The 23,589-nt window shown below is 48.7% G+C and overlaps 1 protein-coding gene across 1 annotated transcript; it reads right to left on the bottom strand.

Moving 5' to 3' along the window:
- Positions 1–211: 211 nt before the first annotated feature.
- Positions 212–22,964, bottom strand: LOC116791084 (maestro heat-like repeat-containing protein family member 7). Its single transcript, XM_032696765.1, has 16 exons — positions 22,960–22,964; positions 4,816–4,837; positions 4,512–4,576; positions 4,291–4,397; positions 3,975–4,164; positions 3,672–3,820; positions 3,390–3,537; positions 2,952–3,139; positions 2,727–2,864; positions 2,335–2,449; positions 2,027–2,164; positions 1,504–1,680; positions 1,217–1,372; positions 957–1,058; positions 463–565; positions 212–306 (listed from the first exon to the last, which is right to left on the bottom strand). Exons 4-16 carry the CDS (start codon positions 4,335–4,337, stop codon positions 212–214), a joined length of 1,746 nt encoding a protein of 581 aa, XP_032552656.1. The 5' UTR covers positions 4,338–4,397; positions 4,512–4,576; positions 4,816–4,837; positions 22,960–22,964.
- Between the last annotated feature and the right edge of the window lie 625 nt (positions 22,965–23,589).

Genomic DNA, 23,589 nt, shown 5'->3' with positions numbered 1-23,589 from the left:
CCTGAAATCTGTCTCTGCTCTCCCGAAGCCGTTGCTCATCTCTGCAGGGAGCAGAGCCCTGCGCAGCCAGGGCAGGATTGCAGCTCCCTGCCCAGGGCTCTGTGCTCCCCTCACCAGCCCCACTGCCCTCACTCACCGTTAATGGCGACCTGCAGCTCTACCCGCTGGCCCCTCATGTACCTCCCGGCGATCCCTGGGAACACAGACGCTGTCAGGGCCCCAGCAGCACAGCTCCCCCCCGGCGGTGCTGCCGGCCCGGCCACACGCCCTCCTGCCCTGGCAGGGCTGAGCCCGGGGCCTTCCCGCCTGGGGACTCCCCAGGGCTGGGCTGGCACAGGGCGGCAGCAGCCACCAGGGCACTCGGGGCTCCCCAGCACATCCCTGGGCCACATCCTGCTGCCGCTGCAGCAGCCGGGGCTGGGGCCGAGCTGCAGCGGGGCGGGGAGGGACCTTGTGGCTCACCAATGAACCTGAGGGCCGCCTCTTGCACGGGCTCCTGTGGGCTCTCCAGGTACGGCAGGGCCTGGCAGGCGTACTCGACTGCTCTTCTCTTGTCGTTTTCCAGCTGCAGAGAGCGGCAGGGCACAGAGGGAAGGGTTGGCTGGGGCTCTGCCCCTTGGCCGGGCGCTGCCTACGCCCAGCACTGGCCTCCCCTGCCCGCAGAGCCCTGAGGCCCGGGCAGCAGCCGCTGGGGCCGGCTTTGGAGGGAGCAGAGGGCTGGCTGCTCCCCGGCAGCCGCGGGGCCGCCCTGCCCCACAGCCCAGCTGGGCCGGGGCTCCAGCGGCCCCCTGGCTCGGGCGCAGAGCAGCCTGCAGAGGAGCCCGCACGCCCCGGGCAAGGCAGCAGCGGGTGGGGCGCAGGCTGCTGTCCCGCGGGCGGCTGCAGCAGTGGGCAGGGGCACAGTGCCGGCCCCGCACTCTGGGCATCGGGGACTGCAGCTCTGGGGTTGTCCTTACCAGGCACTCGCCGAACCTCCAAGGCTGCTCTGTCTTCAGCAGCTTCACCAGATCCCTCCTCTTCAGCAGCCCCGCTGCACGAAGCAGCGCTTTCTGACAGGCCTGCAGAGCAACAGAGACCGGGACATGGCATCACAGCCCAGGGCACGGGCCCCATGTCCCTGGAGCAAGGCCAGGAGGAGATTGGAGCCTTGGAGGTGCCAGGGCAGGAGACAGCCCAGCCCCCTGCCACGGGGACACCAGACTCTGCAAGTTCTCACTTCTGCCACGTCCTGGTTCTCATGATGCCAGTGGAAAAAAAGTGGGAGCAGGCTGTAGATGACGTGTGTCTTCAGGAGTTGTTTGCTCTTATCCACTGCCAACTCCATCACCTTTTGGAAGAGGTAAATGGAGAGCAGCTGCACATGGATGTTGTCCTGATGGCAAGGAAGAGGAAAAGACCTCAGCACTGGCTGCTCCAGGCCCACCGGGGCACAAGCCTGCAAATCCACAGGCCACAGTTTCCTGGCAGCACCCAGCGCCTGGGGTGGGGGGCACAGAGCCTTACGTAGCCAAAGAGTGGCGGGAGCAGCTCAGCCAGCCGCAGGGCATTGGGGGTGGAGATTGGGATGTCTCTGTCCTGGACTTGATTGATGAGTACAGAGAGGACCATCCCCACCAGCTCTCCCCCTGTATACCACAGTAGCTCCACGAGGCTTGGTGTCAGGCTCCGCACACCGTCAGCCTGTGTGGAACACAATGGTGTGCTGTGAGGCCACGAATCATGGAATCCTAGAATATCCCGAGTTGGAAGTGACCCACATGGATCATTGAGTCCAGCTCCTGGCCCTGCACTGGACCATGCCCAACAATCCCGTTGTGTCCCTGAGAGCGTTGTCCTTGAGTTCTGGCAGCCTTGGGGCTGTGACCTCTTCCCAGTGGGGCCTGTTCCAGTGCCAGAGCACCCTGTGAGTGAAGAACCTTTCCCTATTCCCCAAGCTAAACCTCCCCTTGGCCCAGCCAAGCCCAAGCGATTGCGCTCCCCAGCCCCAGGCTGCCGCCACAGCTTCAGCCAATTGCCCCCTCCTCACCATCCCAGGAGCCTTGCTCAGCAGCACGAGGCCTCTCAGCACCAGGCGATGCATCTCTGTGCACTGGCTCCACAGGTGCCTGGAAAGGATCTCCAGGATGCTGTGACTCCATTCAGTCATGTCCAGGCTGTCCAGGGCCTGAAAGGCAGGGAGCAGTGACGGGGTGCCCGGCCGGCAGGAGCCCAGACCCGCACCGGGCTGGGCCCAGGCAGCAGCACAGGGCGCGGCACCGTCCCGGGCAGCTGCAGCTGCGAGAGGGCAGAGAGGTGGAGGCAGGTCAGCACGGCAGCGCTTGCCATCAGGCTCACCTCCACAAGGAATGCCATGGCAGGGAGCTCCCAGGAGGTCTTCTCCCTGGTGAGCAGCCTCAGCAGGCAGAGGGCAATCGGGTAATACAAGGGGCTTGAGGCACGGCGCATCTCCCTGCCCGGGGGAAAGAGGCACCATCAACCCTGAGCCGGGTGGGCCAACCTCTCCCGGGAGTCACTGACAGAGTCCTGGTCTTTCCCCACCAGGTTGGGAGGGGACGAGGGCACTCTGGGAGGCGGCTCCTCCTGTGCACCCGCCTCTCCCAGCCTTTGCCACTCTGCTCGGCCATCCCTGGGTGACAAGGCCCTCTGGCCCACTACCACGGGCACTGTGTGGGGTGCCCCGTGCACAGGCAGAAAGGACAGGGGCAGCGGGGACAAGGGGGTCTCACCTGGCCAGCAGACCCACTGCATTGTGGTGGGTGTCAGCACTGAGGAGTGTGTCCCAGCCGCGCTTCCGTTCCATTGAAAGCACGACATCTTCACACTCGAGATGACAAAGCAGGGCCTTCAGGGTCAGCACTGCAAATCTGGGTGCAGAGCAAAGCCCAGGTCATGCTGGGAGCCCTGAGCAGCCCCAAGGGCATGAGAGGGTCAGGAGGACTGGGACAGAGCACCTCTTGGAGTCTGTTGGAAGGTTGTATTGCTTCTGACATTCCCTCCACAAGGTGTCAACTTCCTCTGGAGTCTGCTCTGGGCTGATGGAAATCTGGAAGAGCAGATCCACGAGGAGACGGGGGGAATACTTTTTCAATGGCTCTGGGCACTGGAGCGCCTGGAGGATCTCCCAAATCACCCTGATTGCCTGCAAAAGATAAACCATCTGGACACAGCTCTCAGTGCCCAGATGTCCATGTGAAAGAGCCCAGGTGTGGGAGGGAGAGGCCAGGGAAGACGCAGGGGCAGCCCCCAGCCTGGTGCCCCTGAACCCGCCCCTAAGCCAGGTTTCCAGCCCAGCGCCTGAGGCAGGGAGATGCAGTGCTCTGGTCGGGGAGGACGGAGAGCTGCTGGAGAAGCGACCTGTGGGCAAGTAAAGTCCAGTTCCAGAAACTCACAGCCAGGGCAAAGACATGTGTTTTGTCCCCGTCGGAGGTGGACGTGCTGTGCAGTGGCCAGTCCTCCATCACGGAGAGCAGCTGTGGCAGCACCTTTGCCACTGTCCTTCCCGATGAGGCGATGGTCTTCCACAGGGTTGCAGCAGCTCTGCGGGGCCAGAGTTCTGTGTCAGGGGGGCACTGGCCAAAGTGCCTTGAGGAGCAGGGAGGGACCATGGCAGCAGGATGGTGTGCTCTAAAGGCTGGTGAGCCTCGAGTCCCGAAGGCAGAGAGGCCCTGTACCTGTCACACGATGGGGCACAGCGCAGGAGGGTCACCACAGCATCATCAGGGTGTTCATCAGTCACCCTCAGAAACTCCATCAGTAGCTTCTCTTCTGGAGTGGCGTTGGCTGTCAGTCTCTGGTGCACGTTCCTGACGAAGGCTGGCACCTGCAGGAGGCGTGGGGGAAGAGCTGCCAACTTGCCCAGCTTCCCTAACAAGTGCTTCCCTTCCCACCACACTGTGCTGAGAGGGCCCAGGGGAACTGGCTTGAGGGGCCACAAGCCCCTGGAGTGGCTTGAGCCTTGGGCGCAGGCTGCTTACTTGCTCTGGACTGGAGACACCATTCTCCTCAAAAATATCTGGAGTGGGAGCATAATTCACACTCTCCCTGGGCACGAGGTCAGTGTCTGCAGTGCCCTCGGTCATTGCAGTGTCGGCCTCCGCAGTGAGATTGGGCGGTGCAGGGCCAGAGTTTGTGGGTTCATCGCTCAACGGGATGTCAGGGATTGCAGTGCGATCGATGGATGGGGTGTCAGGGTCTGTTGTGGCATCAGTCAAAGCAGGGTCAGACTTGGTCATGTGAACAATCGTCGGGGTATCACAGTTTCCTGTGCCCTCAGTCAGTGCGGTGGTGACATCAGGGTCTGCCTCGAGCTCAGTCGGGCTGGGGTCAGGCTGTGCCATGACCTCAGTCGGTCTGGTTGTGGTCCTTTTGCGCCGAATGCCCAAGAATTTCAGAAAGGCCTGCAGAAGAACGGAGAGCAGGGAAGAGAGGGATGTGTCCTGGTGAGCTCTGACAGCGGTGCCAGGCTGAGCAGGGACAGCAGGCCCAGCCCAGGAGGCCGTGGCTGCAGGTACCTGTGCTGCCCTGCGGAAGCGGCCACGGGCACGGTCCTGTTCTTGTGTCTGGTCCTGTCCTGGATCTGGCAAAGAGTGAGCAGGATCAGAGCTGAGGGGCTGCGGGACAGGCCGGAGAACACGGCCCAGCCCTGCGCTCCACAGGCAGGGCCAGCCCCGGGATGCCCAGTGCCTGGAGCTGCCGGGGGAACAGACCCGGGCCTCTTCCCCCCTCCCTTTCCCTGGCCATGTCCACAGGGGACGGGGTGGGATGAGGCAGAGCCGTCTGCAGCCACCAGCCCTGTGGCTCAGCTGTGCCACTCACCTTCCTGCAGGGGCTGGGACTGCTCCATCTTCTCCGGGTGCTGGAATAGGGCAGCTCCAGGGCCTTCCTTCTTCTTCTTCCGAAAGGGCCTGAGCAGGCTCAGGCGTCTTCCCGCCATCCTGCAGTCTGGTCTTGAAGGCACCTGCAAGAGAGAGACACCTCGGAAGATCTCCGGGTGACCAAGTCTGGCAGGCTGCCCTCGAGGCCACCTACCGCAGGGATTGGAGACTCCGGAAAATTTCCGGGTCCCCAGTCCTGCGGTCTGGCCTCGAGGGCACCTGAAAGAGAGAAAAGCCTAACAAACGGTATGGGTCAGCAAGTCCTGCAGTCTGGTCTCAAGGACACCTGAAAGACAGAAAAGCCTAGCAAATGCTAGGGGTTATCAAGTGCTGCAGTGCGGCCTCGAGGGCAGCTGCCGCAGGGATTGGGGACACCTCGCAAAAGCTCCGTGTCACCGAGTCCCGCGGTCTGGCCTCGAGGACGCTCGCAGCACAGAAAATCCACCAAAACGCTCCGGTCAGAAGGGAAGGAGGTGGCTGCACGGGGGCTCCGCGCAACACCGCTCGGTCCCGTCTGTACCGTCGCACGCTCCGAGGAGCACTGAGGCGTGGCCACCTCCCCACCAGTACTATGTCCTCACGTGTCACAAAGGGCCCTGTGACACCCTGCCCCGTGCCCTGGGGACTCCCCCAGCCTGGCCAACGTGCCCCAGGTGGGAAGGAGTCCGTTCTGCAAAGTATCTAAGACAGCTGGACATGAACTTTAGGCACAGCTGAAAAACTAAGCAAACCCTCCCCTGCTGGCACGGGCTCCTTGGGAGAAGTGCTGGCTGGTGGCCCTCCCAAACACGGGGCTGTGACACGCAGAAGGAACGTGGGGGTGAGGGCACCAATGCTGCTGCCACCCCATTGCCTGGGGCTGCACCAAAATCAGCAGCTCTGCAAGTCCTCGCCCAAGGAGACCTGCCACCGCCCCCAGTCCTGGCAGGGCTGGTGCCCCTCTCCTGCCCCACACAGTTGTGTCCCCGGGGCACTTCTGTGCCACAGGGCAGCCAAAGCCAACGGGCACTGATGTCTGCGCTCTTGCAGGGGGCTGTTGGGAGCGGCAGCTGGAGCAATTGGTGGCCGTGCTCGGCAGCTGTCAGAAGGCAGAAGCACTTTCTCCTTGGGGGAATGATTTTTTTTGGGCAAGTGATGAGCTGCAGCACAAAACTCCCCTCGGTTGCTGAGTTTTGTAGGAAGATTAGATTGGTCAGACATCCTGTCAAGTTTCCTTGTGTTCTTTGGACTTTTTTTCTTGCATTGTGCAAAAAACTTTTTTTTTCTTGCATTGTGCATTCTGACAGTTTGAGCCACATTAGAAATCTAAAATGCAATTTTTTAGACTTCCCCCACCGCTTCCCACAATTTATCCTAACACTGGAGAGAAACTTTCAGACCAGAGGTTTCTGCAGGGGAAGGGGGAAGTATATACATTTATTTACACAAATAAATACTATACAAACTAAAGGCAACTATATATATATATTACATTATTATCAGTCAGTCCTTTCAAGCCCCTCCTTTAACTTTAGTCCAGGAGCAGCCTTTAAGGCTGACATGTAACACATTCTGCTGTGGGAGTGTTCTGGGCTCCTGAACACTCCCCCCTCACCAAAGTTCCAGCAGTTGTTTGTTGCAGTCTCTCCTCACGAAGTCTGAGAAGATAGCTTTGAGTCCTTGCTCTTCTGCTGCTGTGTGATTTCTCCCTCTCGGTGTCTCACCTCGGTTCGTAGGCTGCTGTAGTGTAGCTTGGCTTATCAAGCATCCACATCCTGGAATCTTCATTCCTCCACATCAGTTCTCAGCTACCTCTGGTCAGCTTCAGCAGGCAGCTCCCGAGCTCTTGGCTCGTCTCCAGTTTCACCTGGGACTCTTCTCCCAAGCGCCAGGCCCACCTCCACGGCCCAGTCTCTTGGCTCAGCTTCAATTCTGAGCCCTTCCTCCACTTACAGTGGAGGGAAAGAAAAAGCCCCCCTCTCTACAGCTTCACTGCAGGAAGCTGTAAAGAGGGGGAAGAGGGCTTGGCTGAGAAGCCTGCCTCTCTCCTCTTAGGTGCTGTGAATCTCTTCCTTCACAGCACACACTCCAAATGCTGACTCTAGCTAAAGGCTGAGTTGGGGGGTCGCAGGCCTCCCCTCTCCCCCTGGGAGGGGAAGAGAGGGAGCCCAGCCACCCCCTGGCCTTGTCCACCTACACGCAGCAGACACCAAGAGCAAAACAACCAAGACTGAACTTGCCAACCGTTTCTGGTGCTGTGATATGTGATTTTGAGCAGAAGCGAACAACATGAGTGGTGATCGGCTCTCCAGGGAACACTGTCCTGGCACCCAATCACCTCTGAGCCCCCCAGCCTCTCAGGGGGGCCAGTCTCAACCTGCCCAGTCTGATGTTCAAAGCTCCAGGTTCTGCACGTCCGTCTGCGACTCCCAGCTGATCTCCAGGGCATTGGGGAAAGTGAGAGAACTCAGGGATGCAAACCTGTTCCGTGTCTCTGATTAAGGTGCCAGCCTCCTGAAGGAGCGGCCAAGACAAGTGCTGGCAGCAGACGTCTTCTGCCAGTTGCTGCTCTCGCATGGACACAGGGCACACGTGTTGCCGCGGGTGCAGAACACTTGATGCAAGAGCGATGGGGGGCCGTGCATTGGTAGGGAATGGTCTCCAGCACGTCCAAAGTAGGATCCTCTAGCAGCAAAAGCTGAGCTTGTGAACTGGGCCATCTTTGCAGATGTTAGGGCGGGCCTGGGGGAGATCCTGGGGGGAAATGGCTGTTGTTTGCTTTTTCCACACTTGCAATCAAACTGCCAGCCCAACTCCCAAAATTCCATATGGACAAAAATTCCTCCCAGACAAAAGGTGCCAGGACAGAAAGCTCTTGGTGCCCTTGGAGTGGCCAGGCTGACCCACGAAATGCACCTGAAACCCAAAGGTTCCAGACTTTCTTTCCTGGGGATAAGGGCTATTGTTTGCTTTTTTCAGCCCTGCGCTGAAACTGCCAGTCCAACTCCCAAAATTCCATACAGACGATTGCTTTCAGTCCTACAAATCCTACAGACCAGGTGAGGTCTGTCTTTCCTCACCTGGACCTGCAATCACAGAGGTCACAAACCACCTCCTGTGTGCTCTGAAGGTGCTGGTTTGGTGAGGGGCTCAGATGTGTCCATCACTGTGTGTAAAACCCTGGAAAACAGAATGCAGAGCTTATTATAATTTATTTATTTTTAATTTTTTTTTTCTTGAAATGCAAATTGGATTATCTGTGCCCCCATCCCCTCCCCAACAAAATATGGGGCTTTGGCTCTTGAACTCAATGATTTTAGAGGTCTTTTCCCACCTTAACAATTCTATGGTTTCAAGTGCGTAATGATGACTGTCAGCTCTATAAAATGTTCTCTTACTGTTTCCTGCTGCCCCCATAATTTAAGGGCCCAGCTTTGTTCCATACAAGTAAAACGGTTGTGAGTGAATTATGCATTAGGTGTGAATTGCAGACCAGCTTTCAGCAACAGAAAGGAGCTTCCAGGGATCATTCCTCACCTTGGGTACCTTTAGGATGTGTGCCATTGCCCATTTTCCATATGGTGTCCCAGGGACCTGGATTATTTTTGGCTGGCTGATACAGTCAGAAGTTGGGAGGCTCAGAGTCATCTATCAGTGCACCCAGATAAGACTTGTAAGACTGCAGTATATTTCTGACTATTTGAGTTTGTCTTCCTCTAGCTCCTGTGTGGTGAGCAGTAAAATTGGAATTATTCCATTGAATCTCCTTGTTCTTTTTCTAGATTAGGACCAGGTTTTTCCGTGTGTCTGTGGGTGCCTGGAGAAAAAGACAGGGGAAAGAAAAGAAAACCAGGTAGAACCTCAGTTTTCTAAAAATAATAATAAAAAAAAGTGGTTCCTGTTTTCACTCCTTTTTGGTAAGACCCTGGAATCAAGCTGAAGTAAAATTACTAATTATAATAATTTAACCTGGACATTAAAAAGCTACATGAAGGCAGAATTATCATTTGAAATAGAAATGTCAGGCAAATTTAACAATTATGTAATATGGAAGTGTCCAAGGCCAGGTTGGAGGGGGCTTGGAGTAACCTGGGATAGTGGAAGGTGTCCCTGCCCATGGATGAGCTTTGTGGTCCCTCCCAGCCCAAACCATTCCTTGATTCTGTGATTCCATGTAATGTCTGTCTTGAGCAAATGGGACTCAAGGCACAGACTGAGGAAGTCAGCTAATATGGGATTTTGGAAGGCTGGGCATATATTCTCAACCAAATACAGGCTGAAATTTTATTCCACTCCTTTATTCCTATAAAGACTCAGGAAAATCTGCAAGTGGCGCAAAGGACAATTTGACTGATTAGTGCTTTGAGTTTTGAAAGGTGTATCCCAAGAAGTCCATGTGTGTGTATGTACAAAACAGTCAGAAATGTAACCTTAACCTCAGCTTCGACTGTGGGTCATTATTTTAATGCACACAGATTAGCATTGAGAGAGGCAATCCAGGTGAGCAGGAAGGAGCAAACTGAATTAGTCTTTAGGAATTTGTCTTTTATGGATAATGTCAGCTCATAACGTTGCTGTTAATGATGACATTTTCATTTCTTTGAGGGGATCAGAGAGCTGAAGGTGGGAATGATGCTGATGTCTAACAAGCCTGTGCTGAATACTGGGATACAGATGTTGTTGGAGAAATTCTCATTGTGCATTCATGTTGTTAAATTGGTCTTACAGTAAAAGAGAACTTACCCACTTCTGGAGATCATATCTATCCTTAAAGCTAAAAGATATAATGTGACACCCTGCTGTCCCTCAGGGCTGCAAAGCATTTCAGCTGAAGAACCCTGATAATTAAGTCAGACGGCCCTGAAATGAAGTGCAGGGGAATTTTGCTTTCAAGGCTCTGTTATTAGTCAGCCCCTGCTCTGCATGAACTACCCGAGGCCTCCAAGGTGATACAAAGCTTTATTGCTTTCCCGGGGGGCGGGGTGGTGGAGAAACTCTGCAGGAAAAGATTTGCCTGCAGTTTGCTTGGTCAGCACACTGTACATGCAATTTATATTTTGTTGAGGCAGGTGGGAGAGGGAGCAGCCTCTTCCCAGTGTCTCTCACTCCGCGGAGTCTTTCCCCTCAGTGCTGCTATTGGCCCCTTTTTTGGGATCCTCGGGAGGTCCCCAGGCCCATCCTGTTTGTGCAGTGGGTCCCCAGACCCCCCTGCTTGGGCAGGTACCTCCCAAGGAGGTGAGAGCTGCCCTGGAGTCGCTGATTTCTATTTCTGGATGCCACTTCTAGTCTATTCCCCACAGGGAAAATGGAGTGGGAAACTTAATGAGTTGGTTTGGGTTTATTTTTTTACCTCTGGGAAACATAAAAAAAATAGTAATCACTTATTCAGAGCTGGTCTAATGTGATTTCAGAGATGACAGCAGGAGAGCAGAGGGAAGGGGAAGGCACCTAAATGTGTTTTGAGCTGATGGGAAAAGCAGACTACAGTAAATCAAATCCCACCATGGATTTGACCCCTGGCAAAATCAGCTCCCAGTTCCTGATGTATTTAAGAGTTATCAAAAAACCACCATAGGTGGGGTCCAGTTTTCAGGAGAAGCTGTTAATCCTGGTAAAACACAGATGGAGGAGATACCAGTCCTTCAGGACTTTCTGTTCCTTTATCACAGCTGGAAACTTCACTGCAGGAGCTGGAACAAAACCTAAAGTGGGCAATAACAAACATTTAGGAAGAGGAACAAAGGAACCCAAATGCGATGGCCCTGCAGAATTTGCCCCAGAGAGGGTGGGCTGAGTTATTTAGATTTAGTTCTTTAGTTCTTTAAATAAAATTTAAAGTAGAAGTTAATTACAGTTGGTTGAAAGGTTCAGAGGGTGATCTGGAGTGAGGAAAAAGGATACCTTAAAATGCCAAAAAAATGAAGGAAAGTAAATATCAAGAGGTGCTGGTACTTTTGTCTCATTTACACATGAAACCAGCTCTCTCTGAGCTGCATCTCTACTGGAGTGGATCATTCAGTGGCACCTTGAAACAAGGATGTTTGTGCAAATAACTTGTGCTGATGACTTATTAGCACACAAAAATAGAAGATTATAGCAGAGGGATCAGAGCAGGAGGTGCTCCAGAGGCCTGGAGGGAGTGGGACAAAGAATGGGAACTGCTTATCCACACCTTCCATGGACTGGGTGTTAAGGGATGTGCCAAGAACACTGGATAAAGCTGATTTTAGGAATAACAAAGAGAACAAAGAACAAGAACATACAGTAACTCTGCCAAACACAGCAAAACTTGATATAACATGGAATTTGTACATCAATGAGGAAAGAACAAGGAAGCAAAGCATTCAGGAAGCCTTAAAATCACCCACATGGGCTCAGGAGGAGGAGGAAGAAATTCCATTGTCAGTGTTAGAATCCTGGTGAGGAAGGTGGGTGAAGAACTAGACAGGGGGAGATCCCAGAAAAAGGGGGAAATGTGAGCAAGTTTTGCCAGCAGGGATTGTAATTGTGTCAGCATTGCAAATTGGCTGCTTTGCACTACAAATGTTCCTGTCCTTGTAACTGCACTGATAATAATTCTTGGATTAGGCTGTCAAGGCTTTAATTAGCTGATCAATAAGTTCTTGGCCCTGCATATCAAGTGTGTTCCTCTGGCTCAGGTGGGTTGGGAAGGTGTTGGGGAGGTCACCTGCCCTTAAGGGCTGGTATAAAATCTGAGTGCAACAACATGAATGATGGATAAAGGGCCTTTTTTTGATGTTCCAGAAAAATTGGGTACAAATGGTTTGTTAAAACTAGATATTTCATGAAATAATTTAGAGAAGTTATTCTCAAAAATGTTAATATTTGGACAGGTGGGCTGGAGATAACTGGTTTTTGTTGTTGTTGTTGTTGTTGTTTTTTTGGTTCCCCCACCACCACCACCACAGTGGAGCTCTGTTTCTCCCTGGGCAGAAGTTGTACATTTAGGTGGACTTCCAGGAATGAAGAGGTAAAGATTGATTGAAATCTGTCTGGATTTTTGTTGCTGAGTTTTGGGGCAAAAAATGAGCTCCTAATTTTAGTAAATATGTAACAAAATAAGAAAAGAGGAGAGGATGACCTTCCAAAGCTTGTATTGGATGTCTTCTAGCACAGGGCCATTCAAAGAAGGTTGCAGATCAAGCCAAATCTGCTTGATTTCAGGCCTCAGGAAATTTTCCTTCCTGCTCAGAAAAGCACAGGTTGTATTGTACAGCCAAACTCATTGCTGAGTTTTAGTGAAAACTGACTCTGATTTAAAAAATACCGGGTTTTTTGAGGAAAAAAACCAAAGCAGTTAAAAAAAAAAGAAAAAGAAAAAGAAAAGAAAAACTGACTAATGAAAATATACAAACTGAACACTCAGTTTTCTAGAATGTTAAAAATTTCCTCATATCCATTTCTTAATGTTTTGGACTATAATATCCCCTTTAAATTTGGCAAAATGAGCTTTGACTGGGGCTGTCTAAGCAGGTGTGTGCATGTGTTTTTAAAAAGTGGTAGAAGGATAAAGGCACATCCTTATTTTCTCCTTTAATCTGTTCCCCTTCCCAACACTCCCTGCTGTGGAAGTTTCCCCCACATCCACTAGATGCTCCCCGTGCTCTGCAGGAGTGAAGCAGGGCAGGGACACGAAATTCCTGAGCAAAGCTCTGCGTGAGGAGCTCCTGCCTTGTCAAACCCTTCCCCAGCACCAACCACCTCCCTCCCCTCCCATAATTTACTTTCTCGAGTGTTACTGTCACATCTAGAATTTACAAAATTGTCACTTAAGAGCAGAAAGTGACAATTTCCTTCGAGATCTTCCAGTTGCAGAGACCTCTCTCGCCCTTCTCCTGAGCACGTTAAATGCACCCAGAACATGGCAACACTTTGGAGAGTAAAACTGCAAAAGCAAGGCTGCCCATTTTAACTCTTTCCTGAGTCTGAGTTCAGTCCTGCAAGGAATTTCTACTGAGCTTCACAGGCTCTGTTACTGGTAGAGGGATTAAAGGAATATGTCGTGAAGTTTGGCATTAGTTTGAATTTTGGGTTCTCGTGTTTTCATCTCTTGGTGTTTTGTTACATCAGCACTTAGGAAAATTTATTTTTTAAGAGAACTGGTGTGTCTTTGCATCTCTTTTGGGGTGTTTTTCTTCCCTCTTTCCCCTTATTTAAGGATACAGGCAATAAGGAGGGTTAGGACAAGCCTGTCTCCCTGTTTCAGTTGTGTCACTCGTGGTTCCACTGCACTAGCTCCAGCACTTCACTCATGGCATCATTAATCCAACAGAAAACCAACCCAGAAAAATAAATTCTTCTGCTGAAGAAGGGAGTTCTGTGGTAGACAAGGACTAGGAGATGGGGGATAGGATCCCATCTCCATCTCCTTGGGAGTTTGTTCTCCACTGGCATTGCAGCTGTCGGCTGGAGACAGCAGGAAGCAGCTCCTGGAGTGAGGGGAGAAGGAGTGAAGCTGCTGCTTTGGGCACTGCTGATCTGGTAGATAAAATCATGGAATCACAGAATGTCCTGAGCTGGAAGGGACCCACAGGGATCATCCAGTCCAACTCCTGGCCCTGCACAGACACCCCAACAATCCCACCCTGTCTCTCAGAGCGTTGCCCAAACCCTCCTGGAGCTCTGGCAGCCTTGGGGCTGTGCCCACTGCCCTGGGGAGCCTGGGCAGTGCCAACCACCCTCTGGGGGAAGAACCTTTGCCTGAGATCCAACCTGACCCTGCCCTGACACAGCTCCAGCCATTCCCTTGGGTCCTAATTAATTGTAAAACTGAGTTTTCTTAGGCTTGACTCCTACCCTGTTTCCTTCCATCTGACGGGGAGACCCTCAGCAAAACACCCCAGCGCAGAAAGTCAGGAGCAGGCTTCCAGTTTACTCTCACACTGGGGAATTTAGGGAGGGTAAACCATCCATGGATGCTGTTGAATGACCCAAAAGCTGTCTCAGGCTGCCTGCAGGTCCAGGAAGGTGATGTCTCTTGGGTTATCCTTAAATCACAAATCAATGGCAGACTCTGCAACCGAAGTGTGAAGGAGCAGCAACAGCCTCTCAGGCTGTTCAGGGACTGGCTTTTGCAGGGTTAAGGGGTTTGAATCCCAGATTCCCGTGCCAGGGACTTGCTGGTGGCCTCAGCCTTGCCTTGTCTTTCCTCTCCACTCTTGACTTTTTAATCACCACACCAAGTCTTCCCCTCCTTACCCGTGCATGCAGCGACCAGGGACAAGGGCTCGTGGGCTCAGCTGAGTGTGGCACGAGTGTTAATTAATAATAGAGGAGTTATGCCGTGGAAGAGCTGGTTGTGTGCAATTCTGAATGTTCTTTTCAAAGGTCAGAAAAGACATGTGCAGCAGACCCTTCATCCAGCTCCTCAGAGGATGGGGCTTGTGTCAAAGCAGTTTCAAAGCAACTTGGGACAAAGGCCACAAAATGTCTCCCTCAGCAGCCACAACTACATGTATGTGGTATAAAACCTGTGGCCACAGGTAAATGTTTTCATGGGAAAAAGGTAGATTTTTCAAAGCAAATGCCAGTGGATGAGTTATTCCAGTCATTTCTGCATGCAGGATTTTAAAATGTTTATATACAGTCTAATTAAAATGAAGCTGTTCATAAATTTTAACTGTCTGTGGTAACAGCTCAAGAAATCGGCTTGACCAAGCCAACTGTGTCTCTTGAAGGAACTATTTAATGTTAGGAGAGTGTTCTAAACTAATCTTATTTAATTATATATTAATTAATGTAATTACTTATAGTATTTGATGTAATAAAAATATATAAATATATTAAAATATATAAAAATTTATAAAAATGTAGTTAATGTAAATTGAATGTTCCAACCCAAGCCATTCTGTGACTCTGTGGTGATCCAAGTCAGGAGACCTTGGTAGAGTTTTCTCTTCTACCTGAAATGTTTTCAACTCTCACTTCCCAGGTTCTCCAGCAGGTCAGGTCTCTCTTCTGCTGCCTTGAAGCTTAACCTCCCTGGGGGTAACTTTAGGATGAATATTAGTTGATGGTCACCATTAGTGCTACCAAATTTCTTAAATTCCTTTCAAAACGACAGAGAAAATTACACTTGTCAAACAGTTATGCTGCATTACCAACCCCAAATAATTAATATTTATGGAGTTGAGGGAATTGCTGAGCATGATCCCACTGGTTCCACCCTGTAGTAATGAGTTGTACAATGGCTCTGGCAGGAGCTGAGTAAGTTGTTACAGCACCTTCCCTTCCTCTCTACCACAGCTTGGCAAACCAGGATTGTGAACAAGTTACTGTGTTTGCATGTTCTGTGGTGTGCCTTGTCCCAGCTTAACACGTGAAAAGTGTTGAAAACCCTTCATTTTTTACTCCCTGTAAGATGTTCATTCCTATTTTTGCTACCTGGCTGAGAATCCAATTCCCTTCTGAATGCTCCTGGGAAAGACAAACGTATGCAAAACTGCTGGATCTCGGCCCATCACCAGTCACTTGCTTCCCTCAGAAGATCACAGAATAGAAGAAAGAAAATAGAGCAGTTCAGAGCTGCTCTTTTATGAGAGAAACGTTTCCCTTTTTAACTCCTAAGTGCTTGTCTCCCCTCGATCTGACTGCACAGTGCTCGTGGGCCCCTGGGACCAGCACACCTGGAGCTGCTGGACTCACCCAAACACTCCCAATTGCTCCCAAAGGAACAAAAGGAGCAGTTTTGGATACTGCCTTGGGGATGTGGACGCTGCCTTGGGGATGTGAGCCTTTTTCAGATTGTTGTTCTTTTGCTTTTCCTGGCTGTGGCTGTTCCAAATCATCCCAGAAGGCATTTTACACAGGGTGTAAATACAACATGAGAGCTGAGGCCTTTGATATTTTGAAGTTGTGTGCTTTCGTGTAGGTGTTTTGCAGGTTTAATTTTCGTTTGGTTTGAGTCAGGAGTTGGAACTGGATGGGGGTTTCATTGCCACAGATGGTGCCTTGACAGGAATCTTTGGTCTGGTACAAATAGAACAGAAATTTCAAATGATGCCCACAGGCTCAAAAGAAGAGGATCCAGATCAATAATGCAGCAGGTGTTGTTCATTCCTGTCCCTCATTTGGGTGATATCAAGCATCCAGTCAGTCCTGGGACTGAGCAGCTTTGGCTCTGATGTATTGATGGCAGCAATACCTTTTATTTTCTCTAAACCATAACTTCTCTGCATGTGATTTAACCAGGGCTCAAGCTGAGCTTTGTTAGCTTTTCATGTTGTATTTTTAGCTTAGAAAATTTCTCTGATATCAAAATTAGAGCCAGAGTTTTCTCTGTAGATTTGTTTTTACAATAAATGTACTGGAGAATCGAATACATTATTTGCATGATGGAGTTTCATCCACTCATAGAGAAAAGGCCCCAAAAGCCAACTGAGAAAGACCAGGGTTGGTGGAACTGCTGTTGTGTCCAAATAATGGTTGTTTTGCCAACATATTCCCATTTGTCACCTCTGATGGATGCAGTGCTGTGAGGCAGAGGGAATTCCTTCCCGGTGCCTTCCAGCCATCACTCAGTACTAAGGACAGAATGTCCTCTTTGGCCTGGTTTTAATACTTGGAAAGTGGGGGTTTATTGAAGATATCACAGAATCATGGAATGGGTTGGGTTGGAAGGGACCTTAAAGCCCACCCAGTGCCACCCCCTGCCGTGGGCAGGGACACCTTCCACCAGCCCAGGTTGCTCCAAGCCCCGTCCAACCTGGCCTTGAAGTCAAAACCAGTGTGAAAACCAAACCATGGAGAGTGGAGAGATGTTTTCTGATGAGTGGATAAGCACACACAGGGGGGTTCAGTGCAAAGAAGGATAAATCACAGGGCACACAAGCACTGAAATAAAAGCAAAACATGGCTTGAGGTTTCACAGGAAAGTGAAACAAGGAAATGCCCCGAAACCAGCAAAGGAGACTGTAAAATCCACACCGAGGGCATTGGTGCAGACACAGAAACCACTCTGTGATTGTTACTCAGCGAGGCTCACTATTTATTATTCAAGCAGACTATGCAAATGTTGGCGTTAACATTTTAACACAGAGCCACCCTGAACTGCTGGAAAAGAACACACTGAGACCTCTGGATGCACAAAAGAGTTTTTCTTCTCATTCACCTGATCTTTGCAGGTTATTTTGCACAAATATGGACAGGAGAGACCATCTGATATTGGAAGTTGTCACTATAGAGGTGGTTTTGCCAAGCTGTGCTGCCAGATCTATTTGGTTACCAGGTGGATACTTATCCTTAAATGCTGGATACACAGTTGAGAGGTGACTTGTGAGCCTCAGTGGGTTTCCTAGTGGACAAATCCTCACCTCACTGACGTGGAAAATGTCCTGCAACGGATGACATGGATTAACCATCTTGCCAACAGTCTTGTCTGAGAATATCAAAGCTGCACAGAAAAATATCTCTTGAGGTTTAACCCCTCCTCCTGGGTTGAGATAAGAGCAGTTGAATAATTGAAACAAAATAAAGGGTAATAACAATTGTAATGAAAGGGAGAGAGAGAGGAAAGCAACAAGAAAGACAAGTGATGCCCAGTGAGTCCATCCCTCAGCAGCCTTTGGTCCCTGCTGGTCTTGTCCCCCCATTTTTATACTGGGCATGACATTCCAGGGTATGGAATATCCCTCTACCCATGCTCCTGGCTTCTTGTGCACCTCCTCAAAAAAACCCCAAACCCCAATCTATTCCAGTTTGGGGAAGGAGAATAACTAATACCTTGTTAGACACACAGCAGAGGTACCTGTGTGTGATTTTAACTCGGGTGGGGGTGGAATTTAATGCTGTATTTACACCTTTGGACATCCTGTGGAACAGAGGAGGAATTGTGCAGAGGATGGACCACAAAGGAGGTGACTTGATGATCTTGGAGGTCTTTTCCACCCTTAATGTTTTTATGATTCTGTGAACTCTGAGCTGTTTTCTTGCAAATCAGGATGAAATTGCTTTCTACAATCTGAGAAAAGAGTTTGTATGAATCCCTGGCTCTGAGTCCATTAACTCAACACAGAAATTCCTGAGCTGGCCTTTATTTGCGTAACAGGTGAGCATTTTTTTTGAAAGACCGAGACTTTAGAGCTGTTACCTGGTAGTCACATATTGCTGTGGCAACAAAAAAAAATGCACTTTTAAAGCACAGTGTCTCAGCTGATGGAAGCTCAAATTTGTGAGCCGAGGGTGGGATTGGCAAACAGCCACTGAGATGATGCTGTTCAAAGTGGTTGCCCTGCCATGGCTGCAGATATGACTCAAGAAAGGACAGGAGAGCTGACCTACATCTCTTTTTTGATGGTGAGCAGTTTAGCTAAATGAGGATAAAACTCCTTCAATCTACCAGAATATTGCTTGATTTTTTTGATGTTTTAAGAAGAATTCCTTCTCTCCTTGCTCTGACTGTTAAAACTAAGTTGCCAAGGTAACACAGAAAAGGAAAACTGTTTCCCTGCATTCCCTGTGACTTGGTGATCCCACAAAAAATGTGGTCCAAGGAAAAGCAGCCTTTCACTGCATGGGTTGATTTATTTTGCTGGGTGTTAAAGTCTGCAGAGCTGCAAGATAAAAAAAGGGTGGAGAAATCAACCTTCACTCCAACGTGGCTTTTATCTCACCCTAAGTATGAGGGTCTTACCAGCCCCATTTTCCTTTGCAGTACAAGTTCTTTCTTATGGTTAATCTCCTTCCAGTTCCTCAGCAGTTGATTAACCTTCTTTTTTTGTGACACGGAGGAAAATCAATATAAAAACTGGATAGCTCAAATTAAGTTTTATTTTTGGAAAAGCCTCCAAAAGCCCCCAATAAACAAGGCTATAGGTTGAGGCTGAGCCCCAGCCTGTCCTTGCCAGGCTTTATTTTTAGAAGCTCCTGTTCTGGGCTTTGCCATTCACACCTCAGATCTGATCTAATTGTGGAAGACAAAGAACTGCTCTGGAGGCCTCTCCCAGGGATGATCTCTTATGCTGAGAAAATCTTTAGACTTAATTAAGACAGTTTTATCATTCCTGTGGACTTCCAGAGTGGCACAAAAAGGCCCTATTAATGCTCAGAAACTCTCACTATTCTAATCCAGTGATATTAAGCAGAGGTTTATTTCAATGAAGGCAACAAGCCCCTCCAAATGGGACTTGTTTTGCACAGAGCTGTGGATTATTCCTTTATCTCCTCTAGAGATGCACCTTGAGAACTTGCTCTACAAATACTTATTTTTACATCCTGAAAGTGGTGCTAAATTCAAGACCCCGACTGAGCTGTCATTCGGAAAGTATAAATATCCTCTGAGTTTACCTCTTATAAGGCCTTTTTATTTTTATAACTGTTTAACAAGAAATGTAAAGTTATGCATCTGATCAAAGCAAACCCCCTGATGTTTTATGCAACGTGTGTGCCTTTGACTAGAACAAAAAATAGATCTGAGAGTACTTTAATCTGTTGAAAGCAGAACTGTACTTACAGTACGTGTCAGATCTCAATTGTTTGAAGTGACTTTGGGTTTTCTCATCTGACTTGACATTGTTTTACTTCATTGTTCGTGTATTTAAGATAAAAGGAAATCATTACTATTTTAAAGTTAACACAAAGAAAGTAGTCATGATCAACACCAAAGGTTTCCAGCTCCTTGTCTGGAGGTTTTTGGGATGCTGTTTTTGAGTGGCTCTGTGTATACTTTTTATGTACAGTTATGTAGTTATGTTAAATTACTAGTACACTACACTGTGGTACTAAAGAGCTGGAGGACAGTGCTGTATAAACAACCAAAACTCTGCCAGGTCTTCACTTTGGTTTGCAAATTTGGGCTTGGATTCTTGCAGGAAGATGCTCTGGGAATATTACAGGTGTTTTCTGCTCTTGGCTGGAGTTTACACACCAGCTGAGCAAGAAACTTTCAGTACAAGGGAGAAAAGGATGAAGTTTAGGACTATATGTTGGTTTGAGCTTGCTCATCAGTTCTTGTTCAGTTCTCAGTGTCTACTTTATTGCTTCTCAAAAAGAGGGATGTGGAGGCTGAACTCCCACCATGACACCCAGCAGCTCAGGTTGCCCAGAGGAGCTGTGGCTGCTGCACCTCCTGCTTTTCATATTCCATATTTCTTCCCACTTTGGGCCATGATTGAACCAGATACACCAGATACCAGAGAGCTCATAATGTTGGGCAGGTCAGAGACTGCTTTTCGAGGCTCTTTCTCCTTCCCACTCACTCGTTTTCTCCATCAGCCCTTCATTCCAACCAGTCATTTCGTCCTGAGGAAATATTTTGTGACGACTCTTTCCTTGAAACTCGGACCCTCCAGTGCAAAGTTCTGCTCTCAAAAGATCTGCAGTGAAGGAAGAGGTTTTGCCAAACCCCTCCCAATTTGCTTTACTCTCTGTTTACTCTTTAGTAGCCACAGGTCATTCCCCACAGAACACTCTGCAGGGGCACTGAAAGCCCCATTTTTGGAGCCCACCCTCTGGACCATCAAGATTATTCCTCCTCTACAACTGCCTGTGGAAGGAATTTCTGACCTGCCTCAGCCCAAACCTGCTGTAACTTAAAGGTATTTCAGTAGTTTTGTTCCAGGTCTTTGCTAAATTATATGGATTGGAGAGAGAACAGAGAGTATGGAGGGTGAAAGTTTCTTCAGCTGCACAATTATAATAAAATCAGAATATATGAAGACCAGTTAAGTTTTCATCCCTGCACCTTGTCCCTGGCTGATACCTGTTTTGATCTACCTGAGCTATCCTTACATGGGGGATTTTAACATGGGAATTCTTTCCAATCAGGAAGTAATTATAATCACAGACCGAAATATTTAATGGAACAACAATCACATTTTTATTTATTTTTTATTGCAAGCATATGTTTCTCTCCTGAGTTTTGAAAGATGCTGCTGCTTCCTCTTCAATCACAGAAAGGAATGAGCCATGACATTTCTTTTTAATGAAAATGCTGATCTACTGTTCATCTTTGTAGGGGTAAATGAAAACTTTCAAAGGCTGACTTGGTTGAATACATTTATGGTTTAGCTGTGAGTTGTCGTGCTGGTGAGAAGTTTGATATCTTTTTTTATGCTGAGGTTTAAAAGCCAGGGAGAGCTTGGAATTGCATCTCCTCCTGGGTCTTTGCTGGCTTGGGATATACGGGTTTATAAGGTAAGAAAAGCCGAGTGTGGAGCAGTGAAGTGTGTCTGTTATGGATGTTTAAAAGGATCCTTTCCTGCCAAAAGAGAAGTAACATTCAGGTTTAACTTTCCAGAAGGGAATGGATCAGCCAAAGTGATGTGTGGTTTGTTGTTTGGGTTTTTTTTCCTTTTTTTTTTAAGGTCTTCCACTACAGTTCCTTTTTGTATTCTTTTTTTTAATCATTATTTCTAATTTTTATGGAGGACAATATAGCAGAGAGACAAAACTGGTTTTCCTGTTTTTTCCAGCTCTCCCTCGATGCTCAGGAAAAATCTGGTTTTTCTCTCCCTCTTCTTCAGAAAGATAATATCCCTGACAGCTCCCTCTGCCATCCTTCTGCCCTGCTGATGCTTCTGAGGAGGGTGGTGGGGATCAGAAGGATGGCAAAGTCTGTCCTCTGTCACGTGTCCCTCTTGGCTGGGCTGGCTCTGGCTCCTTTGGGAAGTGAGGCACCCCAGAACAAGCTCTGTGTCTCCTGTGCACAAGGAGGCAATGGCAATGCTGCCACCTCAGCACAGAATGATTGAGGTTGGGAAAGACCTCCAAGACCTTTGAGTCCCCCCTGTGCCCGATGCCCCCCTTGTCCCCAGCCCAGAGCACTGAGTGCCACGGCCAGGCCTTCCTGGGACACCTCCAGGGCTGGGCACTCCAAACCTCCCTGGGCAGCCCCTGCCAGGGCCTGACCACCCTTTCCAGCAGGAAATTCCTCCTCCTGTCCAACCTGAGCCTCCCCTGGCACAGCTGGAGGCCGTTCCCTCTCCTCCTGTCCCTTGTTCCCTGGCAGCAGAGCCCGACCCCCCCCGGCTCCCCCCTCCTGTCAGGGGGTTGCAGAGCCAGAAGCACCTTTAACAGTGACATCAAACCTCCCAAACAAGCCAGTTTCCATAAGATCTTCTTAGCTGGGTTAAAAAGGGAATATTTAAGTGTTTGGCAGTAACTAATTTTCTGCTGTTTGCAATAATGTGCTTGAATCCATTAGTGCAACAACAGCACTTGCTTGGGGACCAGCGTGAGCAGTGATGTTTGATACAGAGTGTTTGGCTTAGTGGTTCACAGAGAGTGGGTTTTCAACAAACAAAACATTTACCATGCTAATGATACAGCAGACACACACTGTGCCAAAGGACTGTTACAAATAATTTGGGGTTGGCATGGGAAAATTGCCATTTGGAAGTTACTTAACAATAGCTGCTTTGAACGGGAGGTACCCGAAGTACTCAGGGTTGGATTCTGTTCAAATCAGTGCTTTCGTAGCCAGTTGTCAAATACTAACTGGGAAGGTGGAAAAAAACCCATCAAGGGTGTGTTTTGTATCCTTCTGGTTTAAATTTCAAAGCTTTCACACTTAAATTACGTAACAAGGTTGAGTTATAGATATAGAAGCCTTACAGGAGGTTAAAGAACTGACCAGTAAATCCAGTGCAACAAGGAGCAAAATCCTTCCTGCAAGTTCATAACCCCTCTGTCCCTCTTATTTTAGCATATTTCTGTTCAGAAACTTTTTTTTTTTAGGTGTGGTTTAAGCCCTTTCTGAATTAATGTCAACTAATTGCAACAACCTGGAGTGCTGCCTTTAAAGGAAGGTTTTAGTAGCTCTTTTTATTTATCCAAAATATCTCCTTGAACTTAAGCTTCCTCATCCAACAGGTCAGTAATGAGAATTTTTAGACTTTCAAAATTACAAGAAAAACTTATGTTTCCAATTTTTGCAGCTCAAGCAGTTTTTACCTTACTTTGTGTGACTTCACTTTTTGCCCACACGAGGATTAATGTTCTCCTTCCTTTTGGTTCTTTCCCCTTCTTTTTTCCTGTATTAATTTTTGCTGTAGTCGATTTTATTATTGGTGTGTGTTGTCAGGGTAGCTTTTCTGAACAGTTATTTTCTGAACACTGTTCTTTCAGCCAGAGATGCAAAGTTGCAAACCTCTGGCTCTTTAGATGGAGGGCAGAAACCCACCAGCTCCTGGAAGATTTTCCTCAACTGAAAAAATATGTGTAATGTAAATATATAGATAATGTAACTCTGGAACCACTTTCCTCCCTCATTTACTGAATAATGGAAACAGAAAGTTCCCCCAGCTTTCTGAAATTACAGGTTATGGGCTTTTTCATCCTATAAATCTCCAGCTGTTCCTCCTCATGGCCTTTAAACTTTCTTCATCCCACATATGTTCTTATTTAGAATAATAGAATAGTAAAACCATTAAGGTGAGAAAATACCTCTAAGATCATCCAGCCCAACCAATATTCCCAGATTTCTGAGCCCTTAAGGCTGAAATTACATCAGTAGATATTTTGGTATAGGTATGTATGTTATATAGGTACAAATATATATATATTTAACGCATATAATAGCTTTCAAAATACTTGTTATTCACATCTTAGCAGGGATCTGATTATGACAGTGCTAAGAGAACTTGTTAGATGCTTTTTGAAAAATTATTTTAAATTTCTTTAGACTACAGAATCCTTTCCCAGGCTTTCTGCTCAGTGTGCTCAGCTACAGCAGCACCTGTTGCACCTCTGTCTCCAAGAGTTCCTATAAACCTTTATA

Source organism: Chiroxiphia lanceolata, chromosome 9 (assembly GCF_009829145.1).
Source record: "Chiroxiphia lanceolata isolate bChiLan1 chromosome 9, bChiLan1.pri, whole genome shotgun sequence".
Taxonomy (NCBI): domain Eukaryota; kingdom Metazoa; phylum Chordata; class Aves; order Passeriformes; family Pipridae; genus Chiroxiphia; species Chiroxiphia lanceolata.
Note: the sequence above shows the minus strand (reverse complement) of the source record. Positions and strands in the feature narration are given on the sequence as shown.